Source organism: Ceratotherium simum, chromosome 24, assembly GCF_057802395.1.
Source record: "Ceratotherium simum simum isolate JZ-2026a chromosome 24, ASM5780239v1, whole genome shotgun sequence".
Taxonomy (NCBI): domain Eukaryota; kingdom Metazoa; phylum Chordata; class Mammalia; order Perissodactyla; family Rhinocerotidae; genus Ceratotherium; species Ceratotherium simum.
Window position 1 is genome coordinate 48,415,471 of NC_141923.1, and position 18,220 is coordinate 48,433,690.

The 18,220-nt window shown below is 38.0% G+C and overlaps 1 protein-coding gene across 2 annotated transcripts in view; it reads left to right on the forward strand.

Moving 5' to 3' along the window:
• FERMT2 (FERM domain containing kindlin 2) overlaps positions 1-18,220 on the forward strand; it is an 89,655-nt gene that overhangs the window by 38,510 nt on the left and 32,925 nt on the right. For both annotated transcript variants that reach the window (XM_087448518.1, XM_087448519.1), the window contains exon 3: positions 1,410-1,643. In XM_087448518.1, the coding sequence (XP_087304644.1) occupies positions 1,410-1,643 (234 nt within the window). The remainder of the gene's footprint in view (positions 1-1,409; positions 1,644-18,220) is intronic.

Below are 18,220 nucleotides of genomic sequence, written 5' to 3' on the forward strand. Positions count from 1 at the left end.
AGCCAAACTTCGAATAACATAATTGACTGGGCTTTTCCAAAACAAATATTAAATTTCAAAATTGCAGTATAATCACCAGTAACTACAGTTCTCCCATTAAAGTACTTACTGATTAAAATACTTTTTTAATGTCTGGAGAATTAAAAGTCTTTCCACTTGTGTTTCTTGCATAAAGTTCAGGGATATCAAGTAAATTTCATCATTATAGAACGTGTTTCTAGGCACGTAATCAATGTGGAAATTTTATTTTTTACTACTTGAGGCTTTCAGGTAGACAAGTTGTGTTAAAAAAAAAAGATCCACATTAGTATGTACTTTTAAATTTATCTTCTTAAAGTTGATCAGCTCTTTTAAAGCTATATTAAAGTGAGCTTTATATCAGAATCATGATAATAGTTTTTGTTTTTATTTGCAAGAACATTATTTTCCAGGGTTTTTTTCTTCTCCTAGAAGGCTTTCTTTTTTGAAATATCATTTCCCCCTTTTTTGGTTCTTAGTTTAACATGCAATTGATCCACAAAGTCTTTACTTTTATTGCTATCTTAAAAATTAGATGAAGTTGGATTTTATTTTGAAAGTTTATTGTTATGATCTGCCTTATCTGGTGGTGGCCAAATCTTTTGTGAACTACATTCTTTTCATTATTTGGTTTTGTTTAATTTGATTGCATAAGGCTGTTAAACATAGTAGATATTAATGTTTTCTGTTATACTTGTACCAAAATATATTGGGGGAAAAAAGTTGGTTAGTGTGACTTTGTAAGTTACTTTTCTTGGAATGGACTTGGAACAGTGTGTATGGTTGGGATGTGGGTTTTTTGTGTTTTTTCTCTTAGGTTAAAAAGTGTTCCTCATGGATGTGTTCTTCTCTGTGCTTTTCTTCTTCACCTAGGATAGTGATTTTTGTTCACTTTGGTTCCCCATCTTACCTTTCACTACTCCTTACCCTCCTCAACACGCTCCTGCGGCCTCACAGACCTCAGCCTTCTCACCTGCTTTATCATCAGAGTGTTGTCTGTTCCTCAAGGCTGGTCTCAGAACCCCGCAGCTCCACTTCATTGTTAATCCTTCCTGTTCCAGTCTCCAGGGTTCTCTTTGTTCTCTGACTGACTACGCAGAATACTTACTCTCTCTGTCATCTGTGTGTCCCTTATTGTACCCGATTTAAGCATTTTTAGTTACCCTGTGTGTTCTGCTCCAGCTACCTTGTATACTGACTTTCAAGGGCAGAGAGTGTGTTTTCTTAGCTGTTTAGTATTTCTTTTGTACCTGTCAAATAGCAGGCACTTAGTATTTAATTAATTGTTTGTATTAAATACTCAGTTATTTAGTTTTCTGCTTGTGATTTCTCTTAAAATAACCTTGGTGATTTTTAAGTGTTTTGTTTTTTATTGTTTGTTTTTTTAATAGATGTAAAAAAAGATTGGTCTGACCATGCTCTCTGGTGGGAAAAGAAGAGAACTTGGCTTCTTAAGACACATTGGACCTTGGATAAGTATGGCATTCAGGCAGATGCTAAGCTTCAGTTCACCCCCCAGCACAAACTGCTTCGCCTGCAACTTCCCAACATGAAGTATGTGAAGGTGAAAGTGAATTTCTCTGATAGAGTCTTCAAAGCTGTTTCTGACATCTGTAAGACTTTTAGTAAGTATTAGATGAATTCTTCATGGACGTGTGAGTTGTGTGATGTATATATAACGGATGACTGACATTTAGCTTATCTCAAGGATAAGCTTAGAGTGAGCTATCTGTGTTTGTATGTGTATGTGAAATTTTTGCTTTATTCTTTAGTTTTTATATTACTTAAGATAAATGTTGAGTTAAGGTGGAATAGAAGGAATCTAGTAGAGATTCTTTCCTTACCAGAAGTGTATCAGGTATTTATTATTATATAATACTTTATTCTGATGACTTTATCTTTATGGGAAGGAGAAAAGAACAGGCATTATTTTCAGGGGGATGTAGCTTTTGCAGTGTTTCCTTCACATAAGTCACCATTTGATTTTAGTGATTCAGGCAGATTGTGTCACTTCCTCTACTGAAGGCCTGACACATCTCCTAAGGAAATGACCATGAGTGTTGTCTTCCTTAACCAGTCTACAGTTTGAACACTCATGCAGTAATTCTTTCTGAAATGAGATATGGATTACTCTTGGCTGACCCAGTTAATGTTGTATGACAGGAAGTATTCACACATCAGAGCAAGTAGGAGCTATTGTCATCATAGTTAGTGTATAACTCTGTTGTACCATAGATTTGGGGGAGATACAGGACGTTACTGTTTTGATCTAGTGACTGAAATTGTAATGTTTTTTATGTTTAATGGAGTTTTTAAGAAAAAATTAAAATAACAAAAAAGTACAGGGAATTATATAATAATTACCTAATTCTTATTATCTAGAATTAATAGCTGATATTTTATCATTTTGCCAAACTATTTTTAAGTCAGAATAGTATAGGTAAAGTTCTTGAATCACATTTTCCTAATTTCCCTCACAAAGCAATTACTGTCATAAGTTTAATGTGTATCCTTCCAGTACTTTTTTTTTTTTTTTTTTTTTTTTTTTTGTGAGGAAGATCAGCCCTGAGCTAACATCCGTGCCAATCCTCCCCTTTTTGCTGAGGAAGACTGGCCCTGGGCTAACATCTGTGCCCATCCTCCTCCACTTTATATGGGACACCGCCACAGCATGGCCCGACAAGCGGTGCGTTGGTGCACGCCCGGGATCCAAACCTGGGCCACCAGCAGCAGAGCGCGTGCACTTAACTGCTACGCCATGGGACCGGCCCCCCTTCCAGTACTTTTAAAAATAGATAAACACACACATACACACCCACACACACGTATCTATATCTGTGTGCGTATATATAGCCATAAACAATATATATTGCTACTATTGCTGTGTGGTATTTTTTTACGTAGTTTTATACACACGTGCAGGAATTTCTCTCTCGTGTTCACGTAGCAGTAGAAAGTGGCACTGCTGTGTGTTAAGTACACACATAATTCATTTCAGAGTACCATCATTCCTCTCCCAAGTTTACACTCCAGCCGGCAATGTATGAAAGCCCATTGCCTCAGATCGTCCCTAACACTTGAATATTGTCAGTTTTTAGTGTTTGCTTCTCTGAGTGAAAAAATATAGTATTTCATTTTGGCTTATAAAGTCAAGTATGTTTTTATGTCTTTATTGGCCATCTAAGTTTCTTCTTTTTTGAATTTCCCATTGATATCATTTGTCTATTTTTTTTTAATTAATATACTTTATCTTTCAGAGCTGTTTTAGGTTCACAACAAAACTGAGCAGAAAGTGCAGATTTATGGATGTATATACACGAGCATTTGTTATTATCAGTGTTCTGGATTGTGGCCATTCTAATAGATGTGTAGTAGTATCTCGTTGTTTTAATTTTCATTTCCCTGATGACATATGATGTGGAGCATCTTTACATATACTCATTTGCCAAAACGTAGTTTTGCATTTTGCATTTAGGTCTGTGATCCATCCTGAGTTAATTTTTGTGGCAGGTGTAAGGTCTGGGTCTAGATTCATTTTTTTTCATGTGGATGTCCAGTTGTTCTAGCATCATTTATTGAAAAATTATCTTTTCTCCATTGTATTACTTTTGTTCCTTTGACAGATCAGTTGACTGTATTTATGTAGATCCATTTCTGGGCTCTATATTTTGTTTCACTGATCTGTTTGCTGTTCTTTTGCCAATACCACTCTGTCTTGATTACTGTAGCTTTATAGTAAGTCTTGAAGTCAGGTAGTGTCAGTCCTCCAACTTTGTTCTTCTCTTTCAACATTGTGTTGGCTATTCTGGGTCTTTTGCCTCTCCATATAAACTGTAGAATTAGTTTGTCAATATCCGTTAAATATAACTTGCTGGGATTTTGATTGGGATTGTGTTGAATCTGTAGATGGAGTTGAGAAGAACTGACATCTTGTCTATATTGAGTATTCCTATCCATAAACATGGAACATCTCTCCATTTATTTATTTATTTTATTTCTTGCATCACAGTTTTGTGGTTTTCTTCATATAGATCTTGTACATATTTTGTTAGATTTATACCTAAGCATTTCTTTTTTTTTTCCTTTTGTTGCTAATGTAAATAATATTGTTTTACATTTCAAATTTCACTTTTTCATTGCTGGTATATAGGAAAGCAATTTGCTTTTGTATGTTAACCTTGTATCCTATAGCCTTGCTATAATCATTTATTTATCCCAGGAATTTTTGTCGATTCTTTTGGATTTTCTATAGAGATGATCATGTCATCTGCGAACAAAGACAGTGTTCTTCCTTCCCAATCTGTATACCTTTTATTTCCTTTTCTTGTCTTATTGCATTAGCTAGAACTTCTAGTACAGTGTTGAAAAGCAGTGGTGGGAGGGGACATTCTTGCCTTGTTCCTGGTCTTAGTGGGAAAGTTTCGAGTTTCTCACCATTATATTGTCAGCTGAGGGCTTTTTGTAGATATTCTTTATCAAGTCGAGGAAGTTCCCCTCTATTCTAGTTTATTGAGTTTTTATGAATGAATGAATGAATTCAACACTTGAATGAATGTTGGAATTTGGCATGCTTTTTTTACATCTATTGATTTGATCATGTGATTTTTCTTCTTTAGCCTTTTGGTGTGATGAATTATATTGATTTTTGGATGTTTAACCAGCCTTGTGTACTTGGTATAAATCTTACTTGGTCACGGTGTTTAAATTTTTTTTTTTACACATTTTTGGATTTGATTTGCTAATATTTTGTTGAAGATTTTTGGATCTGTGTTCATGAGATATATTGGTCTATAGTTTTCTTGTAGTGTCTTCCTTTGGTTTTAGTATTAGGGTAATGCTGGCCTCATAGGATGAATTAGGAAGTATCCCCTCTGCTTCTATCTTCTGAAAGAGATTGTAGAGAATTACTGTAATTTATTCCTTAAATGTTTGGTAGATAGGAAAAAAGCTCCTTAACATGGGTCTTGGCAATGGTTTTGGGGTATAACACCTAAAGCACAAGCGAAAATAAACAAGTGGGATTATATCAAACCAAAAAATTTCTGCACAGCAAAAGAAATGATCAACAAAATGAAAAACAATCTATGGAATGGGAAAAAGTGTTTGCAAATCATATATCTGATAAGGGATTACTATCCACAATATATAAAGGATACATACAACTCAGTAGCTGAAAACCAAGTAACCCAATTTAATAATGGGCAAAGGACGTGAATAGACATTTTTCAGAAGAAGATATACAAATGGTCAACAGGTATATGAAAAAGTGCTCAACATCACTAATCATTAGGGAAATGTAAATGAAAACCACTGTGAGATATCACCTCACATCTATTAGAATAGCTGTCATCAAAAAGACGAGATAAATGCTGGCAAGGTTGTGGAGAAAAGGGAACTCCTGTGTACTGTTGGTAGGATTGTAAATTGGTGCAGACACTACGGGAACCAGTATCGAGTTTCCTCAGAAAGTTAAAAATGGAACTACCATATGATCCAGCAGTTCCTCTTCTGGTAATATGTCCAAAGGAAACAAAAACACTGTGTCAAAGAGAGATCTGTGCCCACATGTTCATAGAAGGGTTATTTACAATAGCTAACACATGGAAACAACCTCGGTGTCCGTCAACAGATGAGTGGATAACGAAGTTGTGGTGTGTATATACAATGGAATATTATCCAGCCATAAAAAAGAAGGAAATCCTGCCATTTGCAACAACATGGATGGACCTTGAGGGCATGCTAAGTGAAATAAGTCAGAGAAAGATAAATACTGTATGATCTCACTTACATGTGTTAACACTGCTCTATGATATATAGGAAAGTTGTTGAGAGTAAATCCTAAGAGTACTCATCAGGGAAAGAAACGCCTTTTTTGTGTACCTATATGAGATGGTGGATGTTAACTAAAGTTATTGTGGTAATCATTTGACAGTCTGTATAAGTCAAGTCATTATGCTGTACACTTTAAACCTACACAGTGCTGTATGTCAGTTATATCTCAATAAAATGAGAAAAAAAGTGTTTGGTAGAATTTACCAGTGAACCCATCTGGCCTTAGTGCTTTCTGTTTTGGAAGATTATTAATTATTGATTCAATTTCTTTAGTAGATACAGGCATATTCAGATTGTTTCTTCCTGTGTGAGTTTTGGCAGATTACTTTCCAATTTTTTTATTTGGTAAAAATGACCTTGGTTTTCTTTTATAATTTAACTCTTAAGAAAATGCTTCTGTATAATGATTTTAAGTGAGGTTTTTAGTTACATTTTCCTTTCCTTTTTGAAAGAAACACTGTTGGCAAAGCATGCTAAGTTATTTTATGAAATGTGTGTTCTGACATGCAGGCTTTACAAATGAAGAGCCTTTTTAAAAGAAAATCAAGGGACTGGCCTGGTGGTGTAGTGGTTAAGTTCGCCCGCTCCGCTTTGCTGGCCCAGGGTTCGCAGGTTCGGATCCCGGGTGCGGACCTACACACCACTCATCAAGCCATGCTGTGGCGGCATCCCATATACAAAATGGAGGAAGGTGGGCACAGATATTAGCACAGGGCCGATCTTCCTCACAATAAAGAAGAAAAAGGGAAATGGAAATTCTCCCAAAGTTTAATTGAGAAATTATGTAGAGCTACTATAAAAGAATATATTCTGTGTTTAGAGCTTGCTACCATTCCATATCATCAATAGGACGTGTAATTTGGGTCTTAGACATTAGTATATGTCTGGTAACATTAGACATATACTAATTCATTCACATTTTTTCTCTTTATGTTCTGCTCTTGTGAAGAAGAATCTCTATTTGATAGGGGTGGAGAAGCACACAGTGGTAGTGGGACGGAGCTCTAACTGAAGCTCAGTTGTGTTTAAAAAAAATTTTTTTTAATTATAAAAATAATCTCAGTTAAGTTGTACATAAAGATTCTAATACAAAAAGTTTGTTTTAGCAGTAACAATAAAGATTACTTTTTCTATAAAGATGAAAAGGAAATGGAGAATCACTTAAACTACCTGCAACATTTTCTAATTTTGGCTGTTCCGGTGGATGTGGGGTAATATCTCTTTGTGGCTTCAATTTGCAATACCCTAATGACTGATGATGTTGAACATCTTTTCATGTGCTTAACTGCCATCCATGTATCTTCTTTGGTAAAGTGTCTGTTTGAATCCTTTGCCTCCCTTTTTTTAAAAAATAAAATTAGATTGTTTGTCATCTTATTGAGTTGTAAGCATTGTTTTTTGCATATTTTGGATATGGAAAATTTATTGGACATATATTTTGTATATGCTTTCTTACTGTCTATGGCTTACCTTTTCATTTCATTAAGTGTCTTTTGAAGAACAGAAGTTTTAATTTTGAAGACCAGTTTATGATCTTTTATGATTTTTGTTCGTAGACAAAAAACTCCTTAAAATTTTAGCAAATTGAATCTAGCAATATATGATAGATTAACACATCATGATCAAGTGAGGTTTATCCCAAGAACACAAAAGTTTATGTGCATGTGAAAAGAATGTATATTATATTGTCATTGGGTGGGAATGTTCTATACAGGATAGGTCGAGTTGATTGATTTAGAGAGGGATGTTGAAATTTTCAACTGTAATTGTTGATTTGTTCTTGCTCCTTTCACTTCTGTCAGTTTTATTTGAAGTAGTCTTAGTAGTATGTGCATACATGTAGAATTGTTATGTCCTCTTGAAGAATTTATCATCACTATGAAATGACCCTCTATATCCCTGATAATCTTGTTTGCTTTGGAATATACCTTGTCTGATATTAAAACAATGCTATAGCTATCTTTTGATTAGTATTAGCATAGTATATCTTTTTCTGTACTGTTTCTTTTAATCTATCTGTGTTTAAACTAGATTTCTTGTAAACAACGTATAGCTAGGGCTTTTTTTAAAATTTATTCTGATAATCCCTGCCCTTTTATAAACTGTTTAGACCATTTATATTTAATGTGATTATCAGTGTGGCTGGGTTTAAATCTGCCATCTTGGTATTTGGTTTTTGTATGGTATTTATTTCTTATTTTCTATGTGTTCCATTTTTTTCTGTTTCCTTTTCTTCCGGATTGAGGGGACTTTGTTATGATTACATTTATCTCCCCTTGTGACTTACTAGCTATTGCCTCTTTTATTTTGTCCTTTTAGTGGTTGTTCTAGGGTTTACAATGTATGAGTTTAACTTATTCACACTCTATGTTCAAATAGTATACCATTTCATACATAGTATAGCAATCTCACAACAGTGTAGTTCTGTGTCCCCTTTTCTGTCCTTTGTGCTATTGTCATATGTTTTACTTTCACTTATACTAAACTCACAATATCTTATTTCCCCTAAAGACAATAATTGTCTTTTAAGAGTATTAGAAAATAAAGAAAATGGTCTTTTGTAATTACACATACATTTACCATTTTTCAGTGTTCTTTGTGAGGATACTTTCCATATGGTATCCTTTTTCTTCTATCTGAAGAACGTCATATGACCTTCTTTTTATAATGGTGATGTTTTTCACCTTTTGTCTGTCTACAAAAGTGTCGATTTTGCCTTCATTTTTAAAAGATAATGCATCTGGTTGAAGAACTCTAGATATGTTTTCCCCCTCCAATAATTTTCAGGTGTCTTGCTATTTTCTTAAGGTTTGCATAATTTCAGAGAAGTCTGTTATTGGTCTTTTATTTGTTTCTCTGTATGTTTTCTCTGTTAGCCTTTTAGGAATTTATCTTTATCCTGGTTTTTAGCAATTTAATTCTGATGTGTCCTGGCATAGTTTTCTTTAGGTTTATCCTGTTCCAGGTTCATTGCGTGTCTTAGATCTGTGGGTTTATGGTTTTCATCAAATCTGGATAATTTTCAACCATTAGTTCTTCAATTAATTTTTGGTGTCCCTTCCCACACTTCCCATCCTTTGTGGGATGCTGGTTTCATGTTTGTGAGACCGACTGTTGTTCCCCGGGCCCCTGGTGCTCTGTTCCTCCCTTCAGTCTGTGTTCTCTGTGCTTCACTTTGGGTAGTGTCCGTCGCTGTGACTTCAGGTTCATTGATCTTTCTTCTGCTAATTTGCTGTTAATCCCATCGGGTATATTTTTCATTACAGATGTGCTTTTCACCACTAGTAGTTTTATTTTGGCCTTTTAAAAATACATAAACTTTCATTTTTCTCCTTATTATGTTTATGCTTTCTTCTGCTTTCTTCAACATACAGAGTATATTTCTTTTTTTTTTTTCTTAAAGATTTTATTTATTTATTTATTTTCCCCCCAAAGTCCCAGTAGATAGTTGTATGTCATAGCTGCACATCCTTCTAGTTGCTGTACGTGGGACGCGGCCTCAGCATGGCCGGACAAGCGGTGCGTCAGTGCGCGCCCGGGATCCGAACCCGGGCCGCCAGCAGCAGAGCACGTGCACTTAACCGCTAAGCCACGGGGCCAGCCCCAGAGTATATTTCTAATAGCTATTCTAATATCTGATTACTGATTCTGTCATCGTGGTTATTTCTGCTTGTTAGTCTCTTTTTTTCCCTTTACTTCTCGTAATGCATCTATTTTCCTGCTTCTTTTTGCCTGGTAATTTTTTATCGAATGCTAGACTTTATTAATTTTACCTGTTGGTGGCTGGATTTCTTTTTGTATTCCTTTAAGGTAGTATTGGCTTTTTTTCTGGTCAATGGTCAGAGTACTTGGAATCAATTGGATCCTTTTGATACTTGTTTTTAAGCTTTGTTAGGGTGGGTCCAGAGCTACCATTATTCTGGGGCTAATTTCATTCTGGGGATTCTTCTGAATGCCCTGTGTGTTAGGGGGCCTTAGTACTCAGCCAGACTGCAGTGGCTAACTGCCTATCTCTGGAGCTTTCTCTGTGGAGCTCCCTTCTTTCCTGTACTCTGACCCACAAATGCTAGCCATCTTGGCCTCCCTGAATTTCATCTGAAATCTCTCAGCTCAGCAAGACCTGCCTCTGTTTGCTCCTCTCTGCCCCAAACTACTTCTAGGCAGTAAGTTGATATCCTCAGAGGGCTCATCCTGTTTTTTTTCTCTTCTCTCGTGTGCTCCTTGTTGTCTAGTGTCTGAAAACCTTTCTTTTCCTTTCTTGTTGTTGAAATAAAGCACGAGGGTAAAAGTCAAGTTCCTGTTACTTCATCTTAGTTGATGCCCTCCCTTCTTAATTTATCCTTGATTTTCTTCTAGCCTTATACCTTTTCTAGAAAGCCATCATTTGCTGATTGAAGCATTATTCATAGTAACAAAACCTTTTCCTTCAGAAAAATTTCACATTGAACATGTTCAAAACTGCGCTCATGGTATTCCTTTCTAAATCCCTGCGCTGCCACCTCCGCACTCTGTCCCTCAGAAGTCTCCATAGCAGTAAAAGGCAGCACCATCCCAGACACACATACCAGAAACTTGGGAGTCATCCTTAGCACCACTCTCTTCCTTACCTGCACATCTCATCAGTCACCTGGAAGTGTTCATTTTACCTCCAAGACACATCTTGAATCTTTTCACATCTTTCCGTCTCTGCCACCCCTCACCCCTACGGCTTTGTTAGACCATACCACCACCGTCTCTCCCCTGGACTGTTCCAGCAGCCTCCTAAACGGTCTCCGTTATCCATTCTGGTTCCTTCCAATACGTTCTTTACACAGTAAACAGAAAGGTTTTGAAATGTTTTTTTATCAAAGCACTAGATGCAGAGTTAAAAAGGCTTATAACGTAAAACCACTTTTCTGCCCTATTTCTCCTCAGCCTCTAATCACATTCCCTACCACTTTCTACTCTTTTAGTGTTTCTGACTTTTAGTTCCATAATTCTAAATAATGTGCTTATATTGTTATTTCTTGTTTTATCAGTTATAGATCTGTTCACTTCTTTTTACTGAACTTTTTCTTTTTCCCTTTATTATAACATAATTTTTGACTAAATCATTATCATTGTTTACATTATTTTAACAAGGTAAATATTTTTACTTGTTGAACCTAAGAGTATATTTTTACCTTTCCCATCTCATATGCCTTTTTGTTTATCATCTGCTTAGTTTTCAACCTGTATCTGTTGCTGATTCTGTTTCATTCTACATTCTCTATAGTTTTTGTGATCAAATATGTTATCTGATAACAATCTAGCCCCTGCCCAACCTTTTTTTCTTCCTAGACACACACTGAAACCACTCCATCCTCCTGTTCCAGTCTGAGGTGGATGTTTTCTAGGCCAAGGTGTATAGTCATAGCCCCAGGACTTCCCTTCCCCATTGTCCAAGGAAAATGTCTTCTCCTCTCTCGTATTGGATCCTTGCATTTTCTTTTTTTTTTTTTTTAAAGATTTTATTTATTTATTTTTCCCCCAAAGCCCCGGTAGATAGTTGTATGTCGTAGTTGCACATCCATTCTAGTTGCTGTATGTGGGACGCGGCCTCAGCATGGCCGGAGAAGCGGTGTGTCGGTGCTCGCCCGGGATCCGAACCCGGGCCGCCAGCAGCGGAGCGCGCGCACTTAACCGCTAAGCCACGGGGCCGGCCCTTGCATTTTCTTTAGTGTTGATTTGCTTCCTTATTTTGGTGGTCTATATCCTCCCATCAGCATACTAAGAAAAAGGTGAATGGGATGTAAATTTTTGAGATGTTTTATTTGAAAATGTCTGTATTTTGCCCTTTGATAGAATTGTTGGGTTGAAAATTATTTTCCCTCAGAATTGGGAAGTCATTGTTCAGTTGTTTTAGCTTCCAGTGTTATTAATAGTCCTGATGGTGTTCTTAATTTTTATTTACATCCTTTCTTTGTAGACTGCTGTTTCTCTCTGGAAATTTTTAGGATCTTTTCTTTTCCCTGCTATTTTGAAATATCATAGTAATGCGCCCTACTTCCTCTCCTTTGTTTTCTCTGTTACTAGTAATTAGACATTGTTGTTGGATTGATCCTCTTGACTTTCTGTCTCTTCTATTGGATTTTTTATTATGGCTATCAAATTTTAATCTTGATGTTTTATATTTTTATCTGGATGTTTGTTACCCAGGTATTCATGAATACATTTAAGATTTTGTGGGCTTTATAATAAAGTTAAACCTCAACAAAATAGTAAAAAAAAAAAAAATGGAAAGGACCTTTCCCCCTTGTTAATATCCAAGATCTCTTTCTTAATCTCTGGGTGTTCTTTATAACATCCTGTTCATCTCTCATAGACATCGTCTTATCTTTCTGAGAATTGTAATTAAGAGGTTTTTGTTTTGTCCTTCAGTTCTCTGCATTATCTGTTTCCCTAAGTTGTTCTTTTTTTCATTTGATCTCTTTCATGTTAGAAGCTCTGTGAGTTTTCCATTGCTATCATAACAAATTACCATAAAGTTAGCAGCCTAAAATAACGCAAATTTATTATCTCACAGTGTCTGTAGGTTAAAAATCTGGGCGCAGTGTGGCTTAGCTGGGTCCTCTGCTTAGAGTTTATAGGGCTGAAGTTAAGGTGTTAGCAGCGCTGTGTTCCTTCCTGAAGACTCTGAGAAAGAATTCTCCATGGTAGCATTCAGCTCCATGTGGCTGTAGGACTGAGGTTTCCCCTGGCTTGTGTGCCAGGGGTCATTCTCAGATTCTAGAGCCTCTTGAATTCCTTGACTTGTGGCCCACTTCCTTCATCTTTAAAGCCAGCAACAGCTAGTCCAGTCCTTCTCACTCTTGGAATCTAGCTGACCTCTCCTTTTGTGTCATCTCTCCTCTGCTCCCCTCTTCTCCCTTCCTCCTCTCTTTGGCAGGCCTTGTGTGATTACATTGGACCCACCAAGAGAATCCAGGGTCATCTCCCTAAAATCAATTGATTTAGTAACCTTAATTGCATTTGCAATATCTGTTCACAGCAGTTCTAGATTAGTGTATGATTGTATAATCAGAGACAGGAATTTTTTTTTTTTTATAATTTTATTTATTTATTTTTCCCCCCAAAGCCCCAGTAGATAGTTGTCTGTCATAGCTGCACATCCTTCTAGTTGCTGTATGTGGGACGCGGCCTCAGCATGGTCAGAGAAGTGGTGCGTCGGTGCGCGCCCGGGATCCAAACCCGGGCCGCCAGCAGCGGAGTGCGCGCACTTAACCACCAAGCCACGGGGCCGGCCCCAGGGACAGGAATTTTAAGGGGACATCTTTACAAGTCTACCACAGAGTCCTTTCTCAAATGTCTGTCAGTCATTGACTGTCCATTCATACATTTAATGATGGGCACTACAGATACGTAATAGGAAGCTCTACATGGAATGGGGTTTAGCTTGTCACCCCTCTGTCGAGGGTAGTTGGATATAGTGAGCAAGCTGTTTCAAATGTCAGTATCTGAAAGATCTTTCCCGTAGAGCTGTTCAGGTTCTCCTCTAAGGAATCCTCCAGGGTGTGTCTCTAAGGGGTAGGTTTACTCCAGTATGGGGCAGGATTCATTTTTCACGTCTCTCTTTTCAGTGCTTGGTCATGCTCGATGTTTGGCACAGTGAGTCGCTTGTGTTTCCCATTGGTATCTCCTGCAAACACCTTGGTTTTAAAGATTTTATTTATTCATTTTTTTCCCCCCAAAGCCCCAGTAGATAGTTGTATGTCATAGGTTCGCCTCCTTCTAGTTGCTATATGTGGGACTCGGCCTCGGGTTGGACGGAGAAGTGGTGCCTTGGGGCGTGCCCGGGATCCGAACCCGGGCCGCCAGCATCAGAGCGCGCGCACTTAACCGCTAAGCCACGGAGCCGGCCTGCACCTTGGTTTTATATTTCTTCACTTTGCTAAGTTGTTTACCACTGTCCCATCTGGTTCTGTCTCCCCAAATTTTTTTGACATTTCTTATCTGATGTTTTCTCCCATTCTTTACGTCTTTAGGTTCATGTTTTATTTCTTTATTTTTTTGTATGATTTTGAGGAGTGAAAATTAATGTACAAGCTCGATATACATGTTTAACCAGAAACTCTCAAGGAAAATTTATTTTTAAACTAAAATCTGATTATTATCTTGCCTGAGAACCCTGCTCTGCTCCTCAGTTTCCTACTTCCTCACCCCCGTAGTTTTTGAGAGAGATATATATATATATATACACACACACACAAATATATATATAGTTAATGTAGTCTATCTTCTGCTAGATTTGTCAAAATCAACATTATATTGATTTTGAACATTAAATTTCAGTGCTGTATAGTGTATCTTTCTGATATAAAGAGGTCCTGGATCATTGCTTTGTGTAGTGACTCATAAATGCTAGTTTATCTTTTTTATTGAACTATAAAATTCAGCATAAATGAAAGATAGCATTGTATTTTGGTGTGCCCTTTTTTTTTTTTTTTTGTGAGGAGATCAGCCCTTTGCTAACATCTGCCAATCCTCCTCTTTTTCTGCTGAGGAAGACTGGCCCTGGGCTAACATCCGTACCCATCTTCCTCCACTTTATATGGGACGCTGCCACAGAATGGCTTGCCAAGCAGTGCGTTGGTGCGCGCCCAAGATGCGAACCGGCGAACCCTGGGCCACCGCAGCGGAGCACACGCACTTAACCGCTTGCGCCACTGGGCCGGCCCTGGGTGTGCCCATTTTAAAGTTGTTATATCTTATAGTCCTCTAGGTGTATTTTATTTTAGTTAGTATAAACCTTGTTTAATTATTTATACTCTTCACCAGGCCCACTCTTATACATGTGATTCAGATTCCTAAATTCACTAGTTTAATTCCTTCTAGAATCAAGACACAGAGTAAAGTAAGTCCTAAATTCCGGTATCAGTGAAATAATTAGTATCTTACGTGAAGGTGTAGATTTACTTTACTTTTTTGTTATTGCTATAATGAAATGAAAACCACTTATTCACAGACTTCATGTGTAGCCAATGGCTGCCCTGTTCCAAAATAGAACTACCTACATTAGAGAAATAAGAAGTCATTTTTCTCCCTTATCCCCTTTCCCTAAACTACTAGTTCTCAAGGAGAAGTTGGAATCAGAATTACCTATAGAGCTTTATTGAGATATAATTGACGTATAACATTATGTTAGTTTCAGGTGTACAACATAATCATTCAATATTTGTATATATTATGAAATGATCAGCCCATTAAGTCTAGTTAAGGTCCATCACTAGAGCTTTTTTGAAACAAGCTGTTGGAAGTCCTGAGTCACTAAGGGTATTTGGGGGTGTGGCCCAAGCTTTTTTTGTTTGTTTGTTTTGTTTTGTTTTGTTTTTTGGTGAGGAAGATTAGCCCTGAGCTAACACCTGTTGCCAGTCCTCCTCTCTTTGCTGAGGAACATTGGCCCTGGGCTAACATCTCTGCCTGTCTGCCTCTATGGGGGACACCTGCCACAGCATGGCTTGATGAGCAGTGTTTAGGTCCGCACCCAGGATCTGAACCTCTGAACCCCGGGCCGCCAGAAAGCGGAGCACGAGAACTTAACCACTACGCCACCAGGCCAGCCCCCCAAGCATGTATTTTTAATATTATTATTTTTAACCTCACAAGCAATTCTCATGGGCACATCTGGTTAAGAACTGCTTCATCTGCTTATGGCTGACCAAAAAGCTAGTTAACGGTATTCATTCTTCTAGTAACATTAATAGCTGGTCTGTGAGCTGGACAGGAAATGACCTAAGAAAAAAAAATCTCAAAGTATGAGTCATGTAGTACAGTGGTTCTCAAGCAGGAGGGACATACCAGAAACATTTGGGAGGCCTTTTCAAATTACAGATATATGCTTGCTTTCCCTTCTCCCACTCGACTATGGTGAAATGATAGAAGCACGTCATCTCCCTCAAGCATGATTCATTTTATGTCCTTCTACACTTTTTAGATTTTTCACCCTGTACCAGTACCTGATTTACTTGGGAGGAGCAAATGGGTGGAGAGAGGGTTTACTACCACCACCCTGCCCCCACTAGTACTGAAGCAGTGTAGATAACTGACTATTCAGAAGCTTAGAATTTTCTGATGCCTTCCTTTCCCAGCGTGGCAGTGTTGGCATTTAAAGCTGAGGATACACTGAAAATTGCAAGTGCAACTCGTAAATCATTAGGTCTCTTAGCATGTTAAATCTTGTTTCTTCTAAAAGTAGTCTAGGAAATGATGATGCAGTTCTATTAATTAGATAAATAGGGTTCAAAAGATATATTTGAAATATCTTCTGAGTTTCTGAATCTATGTAATCATAGCAAGGCATCAAACCCCCCAAAATTCATCAGACCTCAAAAATTACATTTGAGGATAAGTGGGTTAATGTGAATTAACCCACTTGAATATACAGGAATGAAAAAAATCTTTGATTTTTAATTGTGTAACTTTAGCTAAAAAATATGCTGTACTATTTTTAACTTTAAAAAGAAATCAGATATGCCTGGAAGCTTTTAAGAAAAGGACAGAATTTAAGGAGCAAGTATTTGTCTTTAACATGATTTCTGCTGTTTAGTACTTAAGATGTACTTACCCTGAATTTGTTAAAATTAAGATCAGTTAGGGGCCAGTCCCGTGGCTTAGCGGTTAAGTGCGCGTGCTCCGCTGCTGGCGGCCTGGGTTGGGATCCCGGGCGCACACCAACGCACTGCTTCTCTGGCCGTGCTGAGGCTGCGTCCACATACAGCATCTAGAAGGATATGCAACTATGACATACAACTATCTACTGGGGCTTTGGGGAAAAAGAGGAGGATTGGCAATAGATGTTAGCTCAGAGCCGGTCTTCCTCAGCAAAAAGAGGAGAATTGGCATGGATGTTAGCTCAGGGCTGATCTTCCTCACAAAAAAAAAAAAAAATTAAGAGCAGTTATGTTCACTTACTCTCTGGTAACATAATCTGTTCAGGATAGTTTTTATGATAATTCTATTTTCATGTTTCAGAAAAACATTCCACAGAAAATAGTCTGTAAAATACAGAACAGAACAAAAACCTAATGTGTGCCAGAGTGTTCCTAATAGTAAAATTCAAATAACCAACAGAGAAACGAAAAACCCATATAGTTGTTAAAAGATTTATTTGGCCTTTTTTAAAGATTTTATTTATTTATTTATTTTCACCCAAAGCCCCAGTAGATTGTTGTATGTCATAGCTGCACATCCTTCTAGTTGCTGTATGTGGGACACGGCCTCAGTGTGGCCGGAGAAGCGGTGCGTCAGTGCGCGCCCGGGATCCGAACCCTGGCCACCAGCAGCGGAGCGCACGCACTTAACCGCTAAGCCGCGGGGCCAGCCCTGGCCTTTTTTAAAAACATGGGACAAGGTGTATATAAAAGAATTTTTTGTGTGTGAGGAAGATTAGCCCTGAGCTAACATCCGATGCCAATCCTCCTCTTTTTGCTGAGGAAATTGGCCCTGGGCTAACATCTGTACCCATCTTCCTCTGCTTTATATGGGACGCCACCACAGCATGGCTTGACAAGTGATGCGTCAGTCTGCGCCTGGGATCTCAACCTGCGAACCCCAGCCCCCCAAAGTGGAGTGCACGGACTTGACCACTACACCAGGCTGGCCCCTAAAATAAATTTTTTAAAAAACGAAAGTTCAGGGGCCAGCCCCATGGCATAGTGGTTAAGTTCAGCACACTCCCCTTTGGCGGCCTGGGTTCTCAGGTTTGGATCCTGGGTGCGGACCTACACCACTCATCTGCCATGCTGCAGCGGTGACCCACCTACAAAATAAAGGAAGATTGGCACAGGTATTAGCTCAGGGCTAATCTTCCTCAGGTGAAAAAAAGAGGAAGATTGGCAACAGGTGTTAGCTTAGGGTGACTCTTCCTGAGCAAAAAAAAAAAAACGTTCAGAGTGGTTTGCAGTGGTTGCTGCCATGTTAATTTTTACATGCAAATTAACTTTGATTTGAAGAAATCTAATATAAAAATTAGCAAAGGAAGGAAATATATGTATTTATATATTTATTTTTTCCCCCAGAGCCCCAGTAGATAGTTGTATGGCATAGCTGCACATCCTTCTCGTTGCTGTATGTGGGACGTGGCCTCAGCATGGCCAGAGAAGTGGTGCGTCGGTGCGTGCCCGGGATCCGAACCCGGGCCGCCAGCAGCGGATCGCACGCGCTTAACCGCTAAGCCACGAGGCCGGCCCAGGAAGGAAATATATGTAAATGGCTAAAAACCCATGAGGAAATGTATAACATCACTAGTAATCAAAGAAATGTAAAGTAAAACAAGGAGATAAACATACTGTTTTTCAAATAAGCAAAGCTTTAAAAAATAACACGTGCCCATCTTGCTGTACTTTTGCCTTAA